Here is a 20,456-nt window from a genome sequence, read left to right as displayed (position 1 = left end):
TATGTATATATTTTGTTAATCAAGGAATCAAGGAAGAACCAGGTTAAGAATTCAACATTACTATATGATCGGAAACAATTAATTTTCACACCTCGAAACCAGAAGCAGGTTTTTAAACTCGTCCCTTGCTCTCACAAACCCTTTAGGACATTGTTAATATTCACAAGCATTCATTTTCAGTCACGTGCACAACTTCAGAACAGCTTTTTTCAGACGGCAAAGTGAAAATGGGGTGGACCACCCAAGGGCAGCCAACCAAAGCGCTGCATTCAGCTCTTATTTCCACGTTGAAAAGAAATAAAATACTTTATTAGTACATGCAGACACAGCAATATCATTTTGTCACACAGTACTGCTTTATACTATTTTAACATTCAAAAAAGTTTGGTAGCCCAGCTTTTAAGATGTTTAGAATAAACTGACTTGGAGTGACAAATTGGCCCTCAAGAACATCTAGAAAAGAACAGAATGGATTAATTTATTGTGCTTGTTGCTGCTTTTTCACTGGAATCTGTCCATTGCTGGTGCAGTTTCTCATTGGTAGATTAGTGACTCAAATTGTCCCTGGTGATTAGAAGTGTGTGTGAATTGTATTTGTGGTGTGTCTCTGTGCCTGACAACTGGCTAAGAAAGAAAGAGAAATTGTTTATGTGTAATATTTTGGAAACAATAAAAAATGCCATTGTAACCGTGTCATGTGGATTACAGACAGGAAATGATAAATGCCCCTTAATTGTTCATAGTATGCCTGTTCATTCTCAAAGTGATTTACCAAGATTACTTGTGTTCATCTTTTGGGCCTTCTTCCTTCGCATCTTGTCTGGAAAGCTCTCTGTGTGTCTCCTGCTCCAAAGCTACTGCAGTAAACTCATCACACACATTCCTTACCTGCTGTATCACTAAGGAGCCTACAATTTACTTTTCCCACCTGTCCTCCACCCTCTCGCTTTCATCTCTCCTTTCCCCAAGGCTTAGACACAGTGCCATTGATTCGACGCTTGCCAACAGACTCTAACTATTGAAACAAAACATTACCTAAATACACTCCTGTGAGGTCTAATCACATGGCAACAATACTTGTTTGAGGTGCTCTGAGAGGGCGGTTGTTGATGCTAGATCTTAAATATGCATTGGCACCTGCAAAAAATTAAATACAATAAACCTCAAAGGAGTCAAAGTCAAAAGAAGTCAAAGATTGGCTAAACTTGACATCCTCATGTAAAGCACAGATACCGTATTTTCCGGACTATATGTCGCACTGGATATTCATGTGCATATAACTGATGTAAATAGAGTGTTTATTTTACCGTTGTTATTAGTATTATCTTGTCTTACGCTAGCTGTTTTATATTTTTTAAAATTTTTTATCTTTATTTATTTCCCCCCTCCCTTCCTTATTAGGAAATGAGAGGTTTTGTCTATAAGAGCTTTTGTTTATAAGAGTTCGTTTTTTGACATCACTTCCCTCGCAACAATCAAATTTCCCCATGTGTGGACAATAAAGGATTATCTTATTTTATCTTAATTTATTTGAAAAAATCCAAGATCAAGAACAGACATTTCATCTTGAAATGCAATTTAAAATAATAACAGATTAGAGAACATGGTGAATAGGTGTACGTATGCTAACGCTAACACCTTCAGCTACATGACGTATGCTAACGCTAACACCTTCAGCTACATGACGCACAGACAGAACTGTGTCTGGTATGTTAACGTAACATATGAACAGTTATTCAGATAACTATAGCATAAAGAACATGATAACAAGTTTACCAAAGCATCAGTTTTACCCCAAATCACTAAATCCATTGAATTCTTCTTCCTCTGTGTCACTTCTAAACAACTCCACAAACTCCAGAGGAAGAGGAAGTGCAGATTCTTCTTCTGCGTCGCTTAGAGCCTAGAGCACCCTCTTGTGGTTGTCATGTAAAAATAATCAATATGTGGTTTCCAGTGTGAAAATAACAAATAATATCTCACTCTGGAGTATAAGTCGCCCCGGCCAAAACTCGGAAAAACGTATAGTCTGTAAAATACGGTACTTACTGTGATAAAATGTAAATATATGATTATATTTGTGTGTTAAAAGTTATCTGCATCATTAGCCTGGGGGGAGGGAAAGGCATGTGGGAGGGAAAGGCATGTATTTCTAATAACATGTGTGAAGATGTTGTAGAAGCAGCTGTGAGGAATGTTCCTCCCATCCTGGGGACCAGATGGGTAGAACATTCACCAAGGTTTTTATCTCTAAAGATAATACCAAAGAGTCGTAAAAGACAAGTACCTTGATGTGAAGCTGACCAATGAGAAATGTGACCCGCCTTTTTTTTTATGTGTGATTTTAATAAAATGACTTGTAAGAGGGAGGAACGCTGAGAGTGATTTTGGAAAGTCGTTCAGGTTGCTCACAACATCTTGACGCGGCTAAGCCTTCCTCTCCCTTGCAAGCCACACAAAAGACTGACGTTTCTGTGTCGTTTAATATTCTAAGTTGAATTATGTTCTCTGACTGTTAAGTAATAGCATTGATTCATGTGTAATTTCTTGACACTTACTTACCACTTTACACCTACTAAAATATTGTCTTCTGTTTACAGTTGTGAAGAATATAATAAACATTTTCAAAGTTAATTTGTTGTTGTTATATCTATTATGTTGTGTTGAACGTTATTTCATGAACAGAGATGTCGTGTTCCTGTTTGCACTACTGCTTTATCTGTAAATTAAGATCCTAACAGATAAATGTATATACTAACTACTACAGTCATAGTTTAAATTTGAAATTAGAATTCACATTGTCCTTGTTCATCTCTGTACTTACGGTGAAAGCTACATAAAACAAAACTGACACAATGTTCAATGTCTTCTCTGTCAGTATAAATGCACAAAAGTGGGATTATATTTTCACATTAGCCCCACAAATTAGTGCCATTGCAACTCAAAAAGGTGTGAATTATCAATTGAAAGGACTTTAAGACATGAGATTATTATTGCAGATTTGGGGAGTCAATCCCAAAAAAACTATGACGTTTGAGGATTTTTTTTGGGGAAATTTCTTTCAAAAACAGCAAATCTCTCATAATCCTATAGGCCCCGCCCACCATGTAAGATCATGACATCATAACATTCTAGAATTTGGGCGTAACCTATTGTATTGGTGTTTTTCAGATTCTACAGTGTGATGATGTCATACCCCATGATGAGGGACAAGAGCCAGGTTTTCATATTGATTACATTGGACTTTGCCAATGTCTAAAAGGTAAACTGACACATGTTTAATCGTATCATTTCTATTTGTGACTAGACCCATTCATTTCTTGTGTGATAAAATACTATACAAAAAGAATGTAGAAAGTTGTGATGTCATCTGAAACCCAGCAATTAGCCATGCTGCTGCTATAGCTGAAACTGAACTACAGCTAACCTTCTGAATACTACAACCACGTCAAAGGAGGTAGTGTTACTTATTTAATCTAGATAGAAGTATATCTGTATACATATTGCCTCTAGTATTATTTACCTTATGTGTACAATGCATGTCTACCTTCTAACCTTGACATCTTATATATTATGCATTTGAACCGCACAGAGATACTTCATCATCACTGTAAATATGGAAAAAATAGACGGGCATAGCTGGCATAAGAGCACATGGAAAAGCTTTATTCTCACAAGCTCCAACATAAACAACTTTAAAGTTTGACTTCAGGCGTGACTGTGTTCTACTGTATGTAGCAATGTCACTTTCGGGACGAATAATTAACTTTATGTCAGACAGTATATAACTTACATCATATATTAAATATATTCATTTGGCAGGATTTGTTAATAGCGCAGGAAAAATAGAGTGTACAATTGGCTGAGGTACTTTTTTTTTTTAACTGCAAGTGGCCAAAAGAGGCAAAACACATCTTTTACAACAGTAGCAAAACAAATTTACAATATCTGCCTTTACATGGAGTCTTTGCACATTCAGCGTTCACAATACAACACTATAGAAGAGGAGATTTGATTCACAGGAACGTCTATTAGAAAGAAATCACAGGGGAGGCAATAGAGGGAATAGTCCTGCCTCAGCAGACACAACTCATTTATATGTGATGCAGAGTGTCCACATATCTCAATACATTCTTCAATACAAACCAAGAAATAGTTAAATACTTCAATATGTAGAATGATTTTTGTGACGAAACGTTTTACTTTTTGGCAGCCTGGAGCATTTAAGCATGAACAAAAAGTGGTCAATCACATACTGTTAGAGCTCAATAATAACGGGTGTCCACACTTGTGCCAGGGACCACATGTATTAAAGATTATCTTCTGTTGCCTAGCGATAAATACATCAATTCTATCTTAAATCAGGGCCCTTGACATACTGCATAGGTTACATAAGTACATTAGGTTTTATTAGTACCATCAACTCATGTGTTTGTTTAAATACTAAAAGCAATTTATAGCAGCTGTGAAAATGTTTACATTTTCAAACACAAAAGTGAAAATGCTTTACCTCATAATTTGATTTGTCAAGATTTCAGCTGGGGTTTTACATTTAAATATTGGAGGGAAGACATATTGAGGATGATCGGATTTAGGAAAAGGATTTAGGATTGATTTGTATTCGGTATCTGACGAAGAAAGGAAAACAAAACTAAATTTATCTTGGCATAATATCTTCTTCTCACCCCATTGGATTTGTATGGCACTGATACCAGAGGATTTGACAAACTTTCCTCACACAACATTTTTACATACTCCCTCAAGAAACACAACGCTTGCCAACAAATTAATGTTTACACAGTAAAAATGCGGAAGGTCCGGTTATATTTCTTGTTGATAGACAAGCTTCCGCCACAGTTCAAGTCTGGGAAAAAAAATGAAAAGGGCCATGATTTCTATTAGTTATTTATGAAAAAATTAACTTAGTGTTTTAAATGGTTAACTTTGTATCGTTCATGTGGCACATGAGTCCAAGGCACATGTTATGGACGCCGTGTTGTGTTTGTTGTGAACAAATAAACACTGCACCTCAATTACTGTGTTGGCCAATACAATAATAATAATAATAATAAGTAATAATAATTTTGCCATGCATGTCAACACTACCAACAGTTTTTCATTCATAATAATACAGGTGAGGGCGTGTTACAGTTTTCAAATTCTTCAAAGGTTTCCTGACTTCGGCTGTGAAGCTTATAGCCAGGGCCAAAAAATAATAGATAAACAATTTCAAACTTTAGGGGACAGGATTCAAATCAAGTATAAGAGAATATGTCTGAAGGCAGCTGGTCACAGCTCAGTTCTTAAAATATACAAAAAGTGCATCGTAGTCGGTGAGTAACAGCTGTTGTGGGGTTTGAGCATTCCTTCATTGCACAGTGTAGCGTGGGTGACCGGTGAGCCCAGCTTTGAGCTATGTACATGTTCGTTAGTTTGTGGTTTCAGAGCTACAGATCAGTAATTATATAAAACATATTGTCTGCGTCACTGGATCTTCCCAAAAGAATCCACTGACACAGAAAACCAAAATGTTTTACGCACTGTAGTGAGCGGAAGGGAGAAGTGTCATTTCACAAGTAACATTTGGCAACATCAAGCCTAAATCATGGCTTTTTCTTAACTCAGCAGCATTTCACATCTGACTTATACATGGTCAAAAATATACAAAATATTTTTTTTTTTAGATTGCACTAGTATACTTCATTAGTCCTTTACTAAGTTTCAAAACCAAGATTGTTGCAAGGCAAGCAATTGTACAGTATCAACAAAAGCAACTTCATTAAATATTTTCTTCATTAATTTGATGGATGTAATATTTGATATGAAAAATCATATTGTAAAATGTAAGAAACTTATCATAAAATAACTCATAGTCACATATCAATCACAAATGTTGACAAGATTACACTGAGCATACTATAATTGTTTACAAGGCCAGTGTACTCACACAGATTACATATTGATAGTATTCATTACGCAAATTACGAGGCTAATGATTTACTATGAAAGTGAATAGTAACAAATAATACAACAATTGATGCTAGTGGGAGGTATTTGTCGGACAACAGTGTCAGACATGTAAGGTTGTTTTATGGCAGATAATGAACGGTTGTAGTGGGTAAGTGAGCGCACTGTTGGCCTCATAACATATGGAGACACAACCACAGAGGTGAGCAGTGGCTGATGACGTTATCAGCCCGCAGCAATGGGGATTCCCTAACAAAAACACTCTCCTTCAGTCCCTGTGTCGCTCTGTTTGAGACACAGGGCTGGGTTCCTGTTTTTCTTCCATTCTTTCTGTTACCCTGAAGTAAGGGTTCAGCACAGAGGAGATGGATGAGGCAGTTCACTATTAAACTAAAACAAGTGACACCTAAATAAATACAACTGTAAGTACTAAAAGTAAATATAGAACTCTAGAGCACTACATGCGATGTGAAATACAATTACATTCATTTTTATAATAAATGTTTTGCATGCTGCCCTCTAGGGGCAGAAATGGATTTCACAAAGCCCTGTTGGAAATGAGGAAAGAAAATGGACCCTATGCAAACTCCAGAAGCCACTGGAACAGGGGAATACGAACGGATTCTCTGCCTGCCTGGAGACTCTCCTCTCTGGGCTGTGGCTGACTCTGCGCAGGGCTCTCCTCACAGTAGCGCAGCAGAGTGTGGAGCAACTCCCCCACCCGCCACCTCTTCTCACGCAGCTTCTGGACCACTGCTGGCAGCTGAAAGAGCATCCCGCAGTTAGAAAATCAAAGATGATAACCAAGTGTAAGATAATAACCAACATACAGTAGGCTTAGACCAAAATACAGGGAAGAAATAAAATAATAAAATCTATAAAATATAAAGTAAATTGAAAAATAAAAAAATATTACAACAATATCATAGAACAGGTTGTAAAAAAAAGAAAATAATAATAATAATAATCTTTTGTTTTACACCAATCATGGGGTGTCCAAACTTTTTTCACCAAGGGCCGCATTTTGAAACTTAAAACGGGGCAGAGGGCCACAAACAACTAGAATGTTGAATTTGTTGAATGACAAAGTGAATCATTCGAGATTTTGCATTTGATGTAATTGCAATGAGCCTCCACATCTTTAATTAGACCTAGAACATTAATATTAGGTTGGTATAACATCAATATGCCTGCATCTTACCAATTTCACAGTAAAAAGTACAACTTTTTGTTGTTTGACATAGCAGGAAGCTGGAGGGCCAACAAAAATTGGTCTGAGGGGCGCATTTGGCCCCCGGGCCCTAGTTTGGACATGCCTGATTTACATGATTCGAAAATGACTCGTTGTCATCACCTGCTGCAGCTCTCTGTCTGGACTGAGCTGGATCTGGGATATGTCTAACATGGAGGCTGCCACCCACTGCAGCAGGCTCCTGAGCTGGGGGTCAAGGGTCACGTTGGAATGGCCCCGCCCACGCTCCATAAGATCCGAGTTCAGAATGACAAAGGCAGTCCTGGGAGCCTGCACCTCTGTCCTGCCCATGCAGACCGTCCCTGTAAAACAATGTTTAATATGCTTTTCACTGACCATCAGGATCATAACAGCCTAAAAGATGTTTGGTTTCCCACACTCACAGAGCCTACCCACAACTGAGCCCCCCTTGTAATGGTTTTACACACACCCACAGATAAAGCAGAGTGAGTGACTGAGGAGGGAGTGGAGGCATGAATGAGCAACATTGCGGCTAAAATTGGGGGTGTAGAAATCCCCCAAGAACATCACATAACAGACAGGGATTGAGACCGATAAAGCAGAAACCAACCAAGTGTAGTTTTTGGCTTTATATAGTGACGGTACAACTTAAAAATGTATTATTTTACTTAAATTTCTCCCATAAAAAGCATTTGAGCTACTTCAAAACTTCTTACCACTAGATTCTTCTTTATTCTCCGTCTCTTTGTCCTCTATGTGGTCACTGTTGATAAAAAAAGCACATATAAAACAATGCCAACATGTATTGATTGTATTAAATATATAAATCAGAGTTAATCACTAAAGTTGAAATGCTATTTTTTTTATATATTCTGGTAAATGTACTTCAGAATAATACCTTGTGTCAGCAAAGCCCAATAAGCACATGAGTTATCACTTTAATGCCAATAAATGACAAGTCTCGCCAACTTGGCACATATTTTTCTCACTAGTGAAATGATATGCTTTGTACCAACAGTCCATTTTATAGAACTGATAGTTACAGCCTTGTTGACACAGCCCAAGGAAACAGACAAAGAGACTCATGATACAATGATTTCTTTTGCGGCACTATACAGTTTAGGGACAAAATAGATTAATGCAACAGTCAAGCAACACAATTGTGAAACACACACACACAAAGTAAATTAACCATTTACACGGCAAAGGCTTAATACCTACATTTAAGCATTTTCCTTTTATGCAAGTGAGGTTTCAGTAAAAATTAAAGTAATACAATATTGAGTGTGCCACTAACAACGCAGGCACTGAAGTGGATTTTCTTACAGTGTGCACTTTGCAACACAAAAGAAAACAAAGCCACCCATAGTATTTGAAACTAACTCATTTTAACATAACAGTACTTTGGGCAAACAATGTTTTTAAAGTATAAATGCCAAAACTTTGCAACACAAAAAATTACCAAATAAACAAAAATAATTCAGCACAATTTTCAGACAGGCACTAGCACATACAATACAATACAATACAATACAATACAATACAATACAATACAATACATACTAGGTAAAGCTTTTAATTATGTACTGTATAGGTCTGTCTGTGCATTGGTTTGGTGGCTCCTAGCATGAGACAATTATGCCATCGAACAGAATATACAGTACATGTAGTGGTAAATATTTATGTCACAGTTTCTACCAATTTATCGTCTCATTCCAGGAGAGTCACGGAAGTTTTAAAGGACATTTTAGGAAACGACAATGCCAACCAGCTGCAGACCAACCTGTCTGAGGGGGAGGACAGGCACTCCTCGCACGCCTCTCCCTCCAAGCCCAGACTGCTCCAGCTACTGCTGTTCCCATTGCTGCTGAAGAGAAAGCCATGATGACGCACCACAATGCCACACACATTCCAACATCTCACTGAATCCTCTGCTGTTGTAGGTATAATATAGTAGATCATTGCGTTTTTGCGCCGGCTAAATTTCACTTAATCCTTTGACAATGATCCATCAACAAAAGCAAACAGTATAGATAATCATCTGTAATTAGATGACACTAAGCCCTTCAGCTAAATTCTGTGCATATGGCTTCTTTTGAAACTCACTGACAGGAAATCCAAAAATAGACAGACAAAAATAATCTTAAATCTGCATTACCTCAGCCTCTGTGTGGTTACTTGTTTGAGGTACAGGTTTCAACAGAATGCGGATGTACAAGCCTTTTTTTAATTGATGCACTTTGCACAAAGGAGAACTGCATAAAGTAAGAAGAGCTCTTGAGGACACACCTTTAGAAAATACTATAATATGTAAACTTGGTCACAATTTCCAAAATAAAATGCAAACAAAAACCTTTCATTCAGTCTCAATCATGAGTGCGTCATAACCAAGGATCTTAGTTACACAGAATTGTGTTAAGTAACAGCATGTCAACACCCAACGAAAGAGAAAAGAGAACATTTAAAAGGTTCTATTGGCAAGAGTGAGATTTTTTGAATGGTTGTTACAAGCTTCGATGAGATTAGGCACATAATACTGTGTCCTGTACCTGTCACTGAGATGGAGGAAGCTGCTGTTGTCGTCTGGGTGTTCGTCTTCAAAGCTCAGGTTTGACCAGCTGCCCAGACTGTCATCTCCCACACTCAACTGCTGGGACACTGTCGACTCTGTGACTTCTCGGCCCTGAGAGCTGTGTGCATAAGAAGTAAACAAAAGCAAAACAAATAAATTATTGTATTACACATGGGTGATTTCATATGCCACATACCTGCTGCTGGTTGCTTGGCAGACGTTGGTCAAAGCAGAGGTCATGATCTCAGCGGTCAGGCTTTCAGCATAGCTTGTGCCATCATATCCAATACCACTATCTGCATTAAGACTGGTATTACTCAGCTCGCGTTTGGCCACCTCCATTGCCATCGAGACCATTTCTTCAGCAAATGCAGCTTTACGGTCCAAATGGATGTGTATCTTAGGGATGTCCACGCTGGAGTGTGGTTGACCCTCTGACCTCCTTCTCCTTGTCCACGCAGGCTGGAAGAGTTGATGACTGCTGATCTTAGAGCTGACGGAACGTTCCTGAAGCGAACAGAAGTGACAGGCCCTTTCCCTCACGTTGTGCCCCAGCACTGCCACCTCGGACAGTCTCTGTGCATGAGTGTGTCTGGTGTGGTCTAGTATCCGCCGATGCTCCGGTGTGAGACCAATGGAAGCCAGGCTCATCTTTAGTGTGTCATCAACGATCTTCCGAGCATAATGTTCAATCACTTGCATCATCCTATTATTATAGCTGCTGTCGCAGAGACTGCCTGTACTGTGATGATGTCTTTTCTGACCCTCTCTTGATAAAAGTGGGCAGGAAAAAGAGTTTCGTATTAGATTTTCAGACATGTTGTCGAGTTGAGACTTTTTATAAAGACAAGAGTCAGTTAGAGACTTGGGCAGCCGCACAGATGTGCGATGCATCTTCTGTGTGACATCACAGGTGATATTGTAGGCCAAAGACTCTGCAAAGTTCACCAGGTCGACATATTCTTTCTGTTTTCGCTCCTCTGACCTACAATTACATTGAGTTTCCTCAGCAGAAGGGCTAATTGCTGACAATGGTTTCTGTTGGGTTGAGGATGTTTCACTCCCAGACATCTTTGATTCATCCGTCATGGATTTTGAAAAACTAAGATGTGTACTGGATCTTTGCTTAATTTTTCTGCTGGCATGAGCTAGGCCCAGCTTTATGGAGCGGTATGCCAAGCGGCTGGCATACTGATCTAGTACAAGCTCCCTGCTGCCTCCTTCCTTCTTCAGCACTTTTATGAGATAACCAGCGTATTCATCTGTCACACTCTCACAGCTCAGATACTCAGATGACAGCCCTGAGCTAGAGCTGGAGGCTATGCTAGAAGAGGGAGTTGAACGCAGCACAGAGGCAATTAAATCATTGGACCACTGCTCTGCCAGTTTGCTGGCCCGGCTTTGGCCCGTCTGTACTGAGTGCTCAGAGTTGTAGCTCCTCCTCCTGATAGCTGCATGATAAGGACACTGCTGTCCTGAGCTCACCATTCGTTTGACATCGATGATGACCTCTCCTGCCACCTCTCCAGCATACACCCACAGCGTGTTCAGAGTATGCTCGGAAAACTGAGCAACACTATCTCTCCGCCTCTCTTCACTAAAACTCACTTCTCCTGCTTCGTCAGACACTGCCAGAGTGTCCATCTCTGTTGCCATGGAGACAATATGGCAGGCTAAACGTTCGGCATAATGAAGAGCTTCTTTGTTAGACATTCGGCGGGTAGATGACTTGTGTCCTGTCTCTAAACTTCTGTTTTTGACACAAATGACTGACTCTTCTGGCATGTCTTCATCATCTTCATTCTCATTACCCTCTGCCTCCTCTGAAAGGGATCTCATGAGTTTTATCATAAATTCTGCCTTTTCAGCCTCTGGAGAAGAATCTTTCAGTTTAGGATCAGGCTCGGGTTGATAATGTGGCGTTGGAGGGGGAGTGGCTGGGGAGAATTCTTTAGCCAGCTTGGTTTTCAGTTTTTTTGAAAACTGTTTTATCTGCTTCTCTTTAGATACCTCGCTGTGCTGTTGAGGTGTGGATGGAGGAGTGCCAGGGGTTCCACTAGATTTTCCTGTGTTTGCAGCTGACTCATCCAAAGGGACGGATCTCCTTCTTTGTGCACTTATGGACACACTGGGAACATCCAGTGTGTCTAACATGGGGTGTGTTTCACCCACACTTCTGATTCTGGGGTCTAAGTGACTTTTGATTTTCCCTTGGCACAAAGTGGAAGTTTGAGAGGCTCCAGGTACATGCTGTACCAAACTGCTTTCTTTACATTCAAATTCGAAAGGGTCTCTATTATCCGTTTGTAATGAAGAATTGGTATTTCCTTGATCTGAAGTCTTTTGGCTTCCAATCTTACTAAAAAAATCAGCACAGTCACCAAAGCTCTTCTTTACCTTTGAGGCAGTAATCAACTCACATGCTTCGGTTACCATCAAATCAACCATGTTGCCAGAGAAGTTTTCAAAAGGGGATTTAGCTTGGTCCCCTTGGTGTATAAGGGGAGGAGTTTGCGTGGATGTGGTGATGTCAGGGGCATAATGAGGGGAGTTTTCTGAAGAACTCGCCTCTGGATCTGGAACGTGAGAGAGAGCATGGCCTGCCTTTGGCACAGGGACACAACTAGCCATACCAGACACCGTGAGCAGGGCTTTCTTAACTGTACATGTGGGGTCCTTCATTGAAGAGCCCTGGATGGAGCTGGTTACTACTTGCTGGTTAGCAAATGTACTACTAGTTTGATTGTTTTCTGCACTCACATAGCAAATGTTATCCATAGATAAGCTGACAGCAGCTTGGCTGGTAAAGCCTATATCAGCCTGGGACAGTTGAATAAAGGCTTCCTGTAGAACTGACTCAGACAGGTCTGAAGCATAAGAGGAAACAACCTCCTCTTCTTCTTCTATTTCTGGTCCCAGACCAAAGGTTCGATCACTGGGTGTGTGGGGAGTTGATGGGTGGGAGAACTGGCAGACTTCCATAATACCTTCAAACACAAGCTCTTCTGCCAAATCAGAAGCAAACTGTGTGACTGTGTTGTGAAAAATCTGTTTTTTTACCATCAGAAAATCTGTAAGAGCTCCAGACAATGCCTCCCCCACCAAGAAACCGGCTAATCCATTGATAGCTCTCTCTTTTAACACATAGGCATGTCGCATCCCAATCTCATGAAATGCCATTTGAAACACTGACGATGTCAGTCTAGCTGCGAGATGACACAAAGTTGTGGTGCAAGAGGAAACACTGTTTTGAAGATCTCTGAATGCGCTGCCCAAGCTCATTTCCACCAAATCTGTTGCAAACCTCTGGATGCCATCTTTCAAAGATTGGGATGTCTTCTGCAACTTGGCAACAGTCACCGTCTCTTGGATTTCTGAAAGTTTCATCACATAACCCAGTGGGTTTTTGAACTCCTTGTGACAGACACAGCTGAGATTTTTATTGTCACTAATGTCGACAGCAGACTGGTAGCCACAGACAGACTCCATTATGTCTTTGGACATGTTGCAGGCAAAGTCTGAATAGGTTTTGTACAATGAGCAAAGATCTTGCGGTTTACGCAGCTCTGAATTGTCATCTTCAGCTGTCTTCCAAAAGTATTCTAGATTCCCACTTCCATCTGTGAGCGGACTGAAGGCAGAAGAGCTGACAGGACTGAAGAGTGGACCTGCGTTTTCATCAGAGGGAGTGTGCACTGGTCTAGGAGAGTCTGGTAATTCAGAGTGGTGTGAATATGGAGAGCCAGGCTTAAGAGGAGTGGGTTTCTTCACATCAGCAGGAAGGGTGGGGGCTTCAAAGCACTGAAGGTTCATTCCTTTAGTTGAACATCCCCTCGACACATACTTAGCAGCTGCCCGGCCAGTGCTGGCATCAGTAGGCTTATTTTGAGTGGTTGATGTGGATACAGGATCCAGTGGCAGGGCCAGAGTGCTGCTCTCAGAGCTCTGCTCATCCAGGTCATCAAACTGGTCAAAGCTGTCAAAAAACTCACTTACTTCTGAGTCAGAGTCTTCCACTCTTTCTCTGGGGCCCCCTGGCACTTGAGGAATGTCTAATTTAGCTAAAAGACTCTTTTGGTAACCTACATCATCCAGGAAAATGATTGGACTAGGACTGGAGCAGTCCGACTCCTCTGACTCACTGATGTGGTCAGATGAGGTGGGCAGTAGAGCTTTGGGGCTACAGATGGTCCGCTGGGACTCCATGCCCTCTGACCTCTGCACAGTGACAGACACGTCCAAACTAGACCTGTCTTTTGAGGGTTTCTTTGACACTGAACTTATGATAACTCGAGAGCCCAACAATTCCTTTTTTCTCCTATGAAATGGAATAGTCTGTGATGCCACATCACGCTTCTTAAAATATCGAAAGGAAGCTGAACCTGTCAAAAAAAAAAAGAAAATTATATGTTTGTGATCGAGATCGAGATCGAGATCGAGATCGAGATCGAGATCGAGATCGAGATCGAGATCGAGATCGAGATCGAGATCGAGATCGAGATCGAGATCGAGATCGAGATCGAGATCGAGATCGAGATCGAGATCGAGATAGAGATAGAGATAGAGATAGAGATAGAGATAGAGATAGAGATAGAGATAGAGATAGAGATAGAGATAGAGATAGAGATCGAGATCGAGATCGAGATAGAGATAGAGATAGAGATAGAGATCGAGATATATAGATATATAGATATATAGATATATAGATATAGATATAGATAAAGATATGCGTGTATGTATACATGTATATGTGCATCAAAACAGAAGTATAACTTTAGCATATTTGTGGCTGAAGTGAAAGTGTGATAAATATACCAGGGTGGTCTCCAGTGTCATCATCTTCAAGATGCTCCAAAGCAGTCACAAAGTCATCTTCAATAGATGACACCGATTGATTGGTGTCGTCTTCCTCCTGGTGACTGCTCCCAGAGAATCCTCTTGAAACATGCTGTTCTAAAGCATATCGGATCCCCGCCATGTAACAGCCCAGCAGGCCCAGGAGATGAGAGACACTGGACTGAGGAGACACACCAGTGATAGGACTGTGCCTCATCACACACACAGCCTTACACAGAACCTAAGGGGAAAAACAGAGAGAAAGTAGGTCAGTTATGATGAATAAAAATGTCAAAAACAAGCAATGAAGATAGATCTTTATTTTCAAAGTGTTATGTCTACATTTGTGATGAGAACCGGAAAAAGCAGGAAAGAGAAAATGTGCAAGTCAACTATTTAATTCAAAGAAGTGGGTGATCTCAATGTCTAAAATGTACAAACAAAACCACAGATCGAGCTGCAGCGCTTGTGTGAACCCAAACACAACACATATGGCCAGGAAGTACAAGGCAGCAACCATGGGCCACCTGGGCTGCTTCAGAGTGTGAGAATAGTCTCATTTGTTTTGTCTCCTGAATACTGAATTCAGAACACTTGTAAATGAATTGTGCATAGTATTGACTATCGTATATGACCCAACCAACTATTTCAGGTCCAAAACAGAATTTAATAGCTTAAAGTATCTGCCAATACCCAATATCAAGTGATAATACAAAAGAACACATTTATTTCCTTAAAACACAAACAACGTACAACAAGCAAATCTAAATGTAACTGTTCTGTATCCTACAAGTAACCTCAAAAAAGCTTTGCATCTATAAAAGTCCAAACATTTGGGGCCATCAACAGCATAGTAATATATCAAGTTAAAGGCCCAAAAAGAGTATTGGCTGAACCAATACCCAATCCAGCAAATTCATCTGGATAGGTGCCGATATCAAGTATAGAGTATAGTATCAGTTCATCCCTATTATTTAGTTTCAAAATGTTAAAAGTAAAACCTGAGAAGCATCCTTGTGGTCCGATATCCGGCGATTGTCTTTAAGCAGCAGAACCTCATCCTGTTTTAGGCTTTGAATGTGATGTGGCCTGAGCAGCTCACACAGGCCCACTGGTAAAGACAACAGAGTCTAAAAAGGACACGGTTTAGATTAACACAAATGTAGGGAAAGGATCTTAACATTTTGGACATTTTGTTACTTGTCCTTCACCTGATGAATGGCCTCCTCTCCTTCACACTGACTTGGCAGACAAACAAAATGTATCTGAAAATAAAATAAATGGCAGTTTATAACACTGCTAGTTTGAGGTTAACATTTCTCATAGGCGCTGTTTTTGTGAAACAAACCTCTGTCAGCCTTGTGGTGTCTCTGGTCGGCAGTTCTACACAAATGCTGCATAGATCCTTTTTGTTTCTAAAAAGGCTCTTAACACTGTGCACTCCACTCTCACGCACAATCTGAAAATACAGATGCATTCAATGTTGAAAATGCCAAATAAAATAAACAGAATGAGAAAATTCACCAGTCTTTCATTGCCTGGAGCAAATCTTGTACCAAAGAAATTCCCAGGAGATTGTTTTCTGACTGTTGCTACATTGTTTGTTCAGCATGATGCAGTAGCATTAAGGTGAAGAATATACATGTTGGCTGGCAATGAGGGCCATTAATGCATGCTCATTTAGACATTTCTATTTTTAGGAAGCATTGTATTATGGTATATACATTAGTAACTCACCTCTTTTCGGACTGTGGCACGAGACCTAACTGGGACTCCTCTAATACGAGCACAAGCATCCATGACCAAATGCTGCAGGTTTACTGCCCCTCACCTGAAAATAGAGAGGCAAGAACGTTATTTAAGCAATGAAATTCCACCCAACAAGATATACAAGACACACTCACTTGCACACTTTATGTATATGCCAAACACATTTGCACAAAGCAACCTTTATATCACAAGGACAATCCTCCCTCCTTACCTTGAGAGGAATAGACTATTACCAAGACGTTCACACCATTTCTTTAAGTTCCTCAGGAACAAGAAACCTGTCAAGTGCAACTGTCATTGAGATGAAACTGTGCTATTTTTGAGGATTTGAGTGGACATCAAGTGTGTGAGAAAACTCATCACAAGGGCACAAGAGTAATTGGCAGAAATCCATACAAATACAATCATTAAAACCATGTAAAAACAAAAATGTTATATTTTCAATTATATCTGCGTGAAAATGCATCAGATTGTGCCGACCCCTCTAATAGTAATCAAGTAGATAGAATATTGAAATTGAATTAAATAAAATTGTAATAGCGGGTTGAATTTAACAACTATAACTCTAAACAAATAATGTCTGAGGCCCATTGTTGTTACAAATACCTGCACCAGAGATCAAAAAGCAGGGCTAGAAGATCAGTGTGTTGCGTTTGAAGCTGGAAAAACACATTTGGTACGCACAAGTGTGTGGGGAAAATGAAGCAAAAATATTTACAATGTAGAAGCAGGAAAGGTTTCCCAGGAAATCCAAACCTCCTTTTTGAGGTAAATTCCAACATTTGAGTCTAGACACAAGCAGTCGGGCACATTGATCAGCTCATTTTGTATTTTGTGGACCACGAGGGTAGTGTCCACAGGATCCTCTGCTGACCCTGGACCTTCTGGCTTCTCACGGGTGCTTTGGAGGACTTTACCAAAACAAAACTGCTGTTTACCCTCAAATATGTAGTACATCCCAATTCACTCACAAGCAAAGCACAATGACGTCCATTATGACCACCACCCTCTGTAGAGTGATGACAAGATGGAACATTCACAGGACTAGGTCAATGCTATTATTAACTCTATATGGTACATTTCTATATGGTTACAGGTAGGGGAGTCAAGATTATTTGGATCGATAATCCTTATTATTTACGTCACAATATAATCATAAAAAATAATAACCATGACTATTTAAGATGCAAAATGAAGTGGTTTTAATTATAAATGTTTTTTAAAAGTACTTTTTATCTGGTTGTTTTGTCACATTTACTTTATTTTATCATTCATGAAGTTGGTCACAAACTTGAGAACTAGTTATGTGTTAAGACGAGCTTTCACACAGTAATAATCGTGAATAATCGTTAAATCGTGATCTTTTTTCTCTCAATAATTGTATTCGTAACATTCAAGTTTGATATTGTGACATCCCGAGTTGGAGTGGTGGAGAAGTGATGATATGAAGAAGAATATGATGGGAGAGCCTTTCTATTGGAGTTTGCATGTTCTTTCAGTGTCTAGGGGCCTTTACTCCGCTTGACAACCTAAAAACATGCACAGTCAGCAGACATATCCTGTATCCTCCAGCTGACCAAGAACATAGCTCTGGACAGGTTTGATGGATGGGTCAAATGTAGGGTATAGCATTACCTGAGGGAAAGTAAACCAACATGCAAAAACAGAAAGTTGATTCTAAAAAAGAAAATCTCTGAAAATTGTGACCAAATTATTCCACAACGTTAAATGTATCAAGAAGCCATAAGGGACATTAGTTAAAGGTACACTATCTCACTCTCGCTATAAGAAGAATGCATGTTTTAAAAGATATGTTTGGGCAATAAAAACACCTGTAACTGAAAATGAGAAGTTTAATATTATCCAATGGCATAAAAGCAATGGAATCTTCCTGGAAACAATCAAGTTATGGCCCCTTCACCAGAAAAGATACGTAGTGCAACGCCAACATAACCCTAATAATATAAAAACAACTCCAATGCAGCAGATAGATAGAATATCCCATAACTTACTTCTTGAACAATAGGCTTCCCTGTACTCGGTGTCATGAGATGAATAAGTCACACTGGACCTGAAGCAATAAATTATAACATCATCATAACAACACTAAGCTGAGGGGCATGGCTGGCCTGTATTTAAGATGCCAAAACGCCCTCTTATTCAATGGCAGCTTAATTATAATGTGGCTTTAGTCATGTAGAGGTGCTAAAGTTGCAAAGTGGCCAACAGCCTTTTACAGTAAAGATCCAGTTCCATCATCACCGCCTCAGCTGGGGCCTTGAACAAGCCTTAGATGCTGATGTTGACCACACACCATCACTACTTCTTCTTCTTAAAAAATACAGATATTCCTATTGCATCATTTACTTTTTTTTTTTTTTTATTTGCTTCAGAAATATAAAATGAAATGAATGCAATCGTTATACGCAGCAATGATCCGCGAAAGCAGGGCCTGTGTGAGGTCATTCCACGCACATCCTGCTGCTAAGAGCTAACTTTAACCCCAAAGAAACACGAAAGCCTCAGCCTAAAGGATGCACGCATGTACCAAACAAGGATGTACTGTGTTTAAGCCTGGTGGTACGTACATATTTATGACAGTAGATCTGTTAGATGTAAGCATACACACGTCACTATTTATTGCATTGTAAACAGGCCATTAATCACCGGTGACTATGATTTCCGAATTCAGGTCAACGTTATTTTAAGTAAATGACACGGGCCCGGACCATGGCCCAAAGGATGCTGCAGCAGACTGTCAGAAAATGGCAACATAGAGGGGCTTATCACTGGTGGGAGGCTGCGAAGAGAAGCGAAAGAGCACAATGGCAACACCGAGGCTACGGTTTTATTTACTCACTGAGCGACAAATAACAATAATCCGATTATATCACAGGGATAAAAGAGTATACTTACTGTTCCGCGTTGGATGTCACTGCTTTAACATCCACTTCTCCATTTTCCAGAGCCAGGCAGCAGCTTTTCCATGAAAACAAGACGGTGTTAGACATCACCAATCGCACACAGGAAATGCGATCTAGGATGGACGTGGAGGCAGATAAATCGAACTAAAGACAAGATTAGGGAGGATTGTATTTCAGCCTCTGCGTATTCTATTGTGAGGTGTTTCTTTAGTAAATGACTAGTAGAATATTTTGCCAAGTATAAGTCATAATTGGCAAAATATTCTACTAGTCATTATAACTACAATAATAATTATGTCCTCAATTATCCTACAGAAACATTTAGGATGTTAAAGTAACTACTAAGAAGTAGGGATCCCCATAGGGCTAATACCCCTAGCTGGGAAGGACTAGTATACAGTATTGTATTTTTATTTTATTATCGTATAAAGCAATTTATACAGCCAGTGTTGAGGTATTTAGTCCTACCAAATTATGCAAATTCAGTAATTTTGTGTTTGTTTGGAATAGATCCGAGGCAGATAGAGAAGCCAAAAATTTGACTCAATTAAGAGTAACATTACGTCAAAATAATATTATTACTCAAGTCGGCGTAATACCTCATTCGTCCAGTAGTGTTCCATTGTAGAAAAAAATCTGTTGTAGTCATCTGGATTCTCATCCAAGAGTCATTCTCAATCTGTGAATCGAGTCTGGGAGCTCAAGTTTTATATCCTTCTCTGTGTAAGCCTAGCCCACCGGGCGGGACCTCCCGATAAAGGGAGTTTTTGGTTTCACTTGAGACTGCTCTTCTTTGTTTTCTAACAGCTTAGCATCAGAATGCCCCAGGCGTTTCCCGCTCCAGGGTTTCAAGACACTATTATATACGACCGGCAGATTGAATTTTAAACCTCCGTTTCGGTTTAAAGAAGGATTCTCTTTTTTTCTTTTCTTTTTTTTTTTAACAAAGATTGCCTCTTTAAATCCTCTTTCAAACCATCTTTTTTCCCTGCTTAGAATCTTCACCTCACTGTCTTCAATAGAGTTGTTCGTGGCTTTAAGATGAAGATGCACGGTGCTCTGTGGTCCTGAACTCCAGTGTCTTCTGTGCTGATAAAGCCTCTTGTGAAGAGGCTGTTTAGTCTCTCCTATGTACCGCTCTTTACAATTTTCTTCACTGCATTGGATAGAGTAA

The 20,456-nt window shown here is 39.7% G+C and overlaps 1 protein-coding gene across 2 annotated transcripts; it reads right to left on the bottom strand.

The window, feature by feature from the left end:
• Positions 1-3,645: 3,645 nt before the first annotated feature.
• Positions 3,646-16,411, bottom strand: akap11 (A kinase (PRKA) anchor protein 11). 2 transcript variants are annotated; one of them, XM_072444932.1, is made up of 11 exons: positions 16,326-16,411; positions 15,937-16,047; positions 15,800-15,853; positions 15,590-15,718; positions 14,568-14,829; positions 9,949-14,134; positions 9,730-9,870; positions 8,964-9,047; positions 7,897-7,943; positions 7,322-7,521; positions 3,646-6,730 (listed from the first exon to the last, which is right to left on the bottom strand). In XM_072444932.1, the coding sequence occupies exons 1-11, from the start codon at positions 16,386-16,388 to the stop codon at positions 6,545-6,547; spliced, it is 5,463 nt and encodes a 1,820-aa protein (XP_072301033.1). In that variant the 5' UTR covers positions 16,389-16,411; the 3' UTR covers positions 3,646-6,544. The 2 variants fall into 2 exon arrangements, with proteins under 2 accessions (XP_072301033.1, XP_072301034.1); XM_072444933.1 differs by having other exon boundaries at positions 8,964-9,044.
• Positions 16,412-20,456: the final 4,045 nt, after the last annotated feature.

The sequence above is a fragment of the Eucyclogobius newberryi genome, unplaced genomic scaffold (assembly GCF_026437365.1).
Source record: "Eucyclogobius newberryi isolate DKJ021-1_F unplaced genomic scaffold, fEucNew1.0.hap1 SCAF_14, whole genome shotgun sequence".
Classification (NCBI taxonomy): Eukaryota; Metazoa; Chordata; class Actinopteri; order Gobiiformes; family Gobiidae; genus Eucyclogobius; species Eucyclogobius newberryi.
This window is presented reverse-complemented; position numbering and strand designations above follow the sequence as displayed.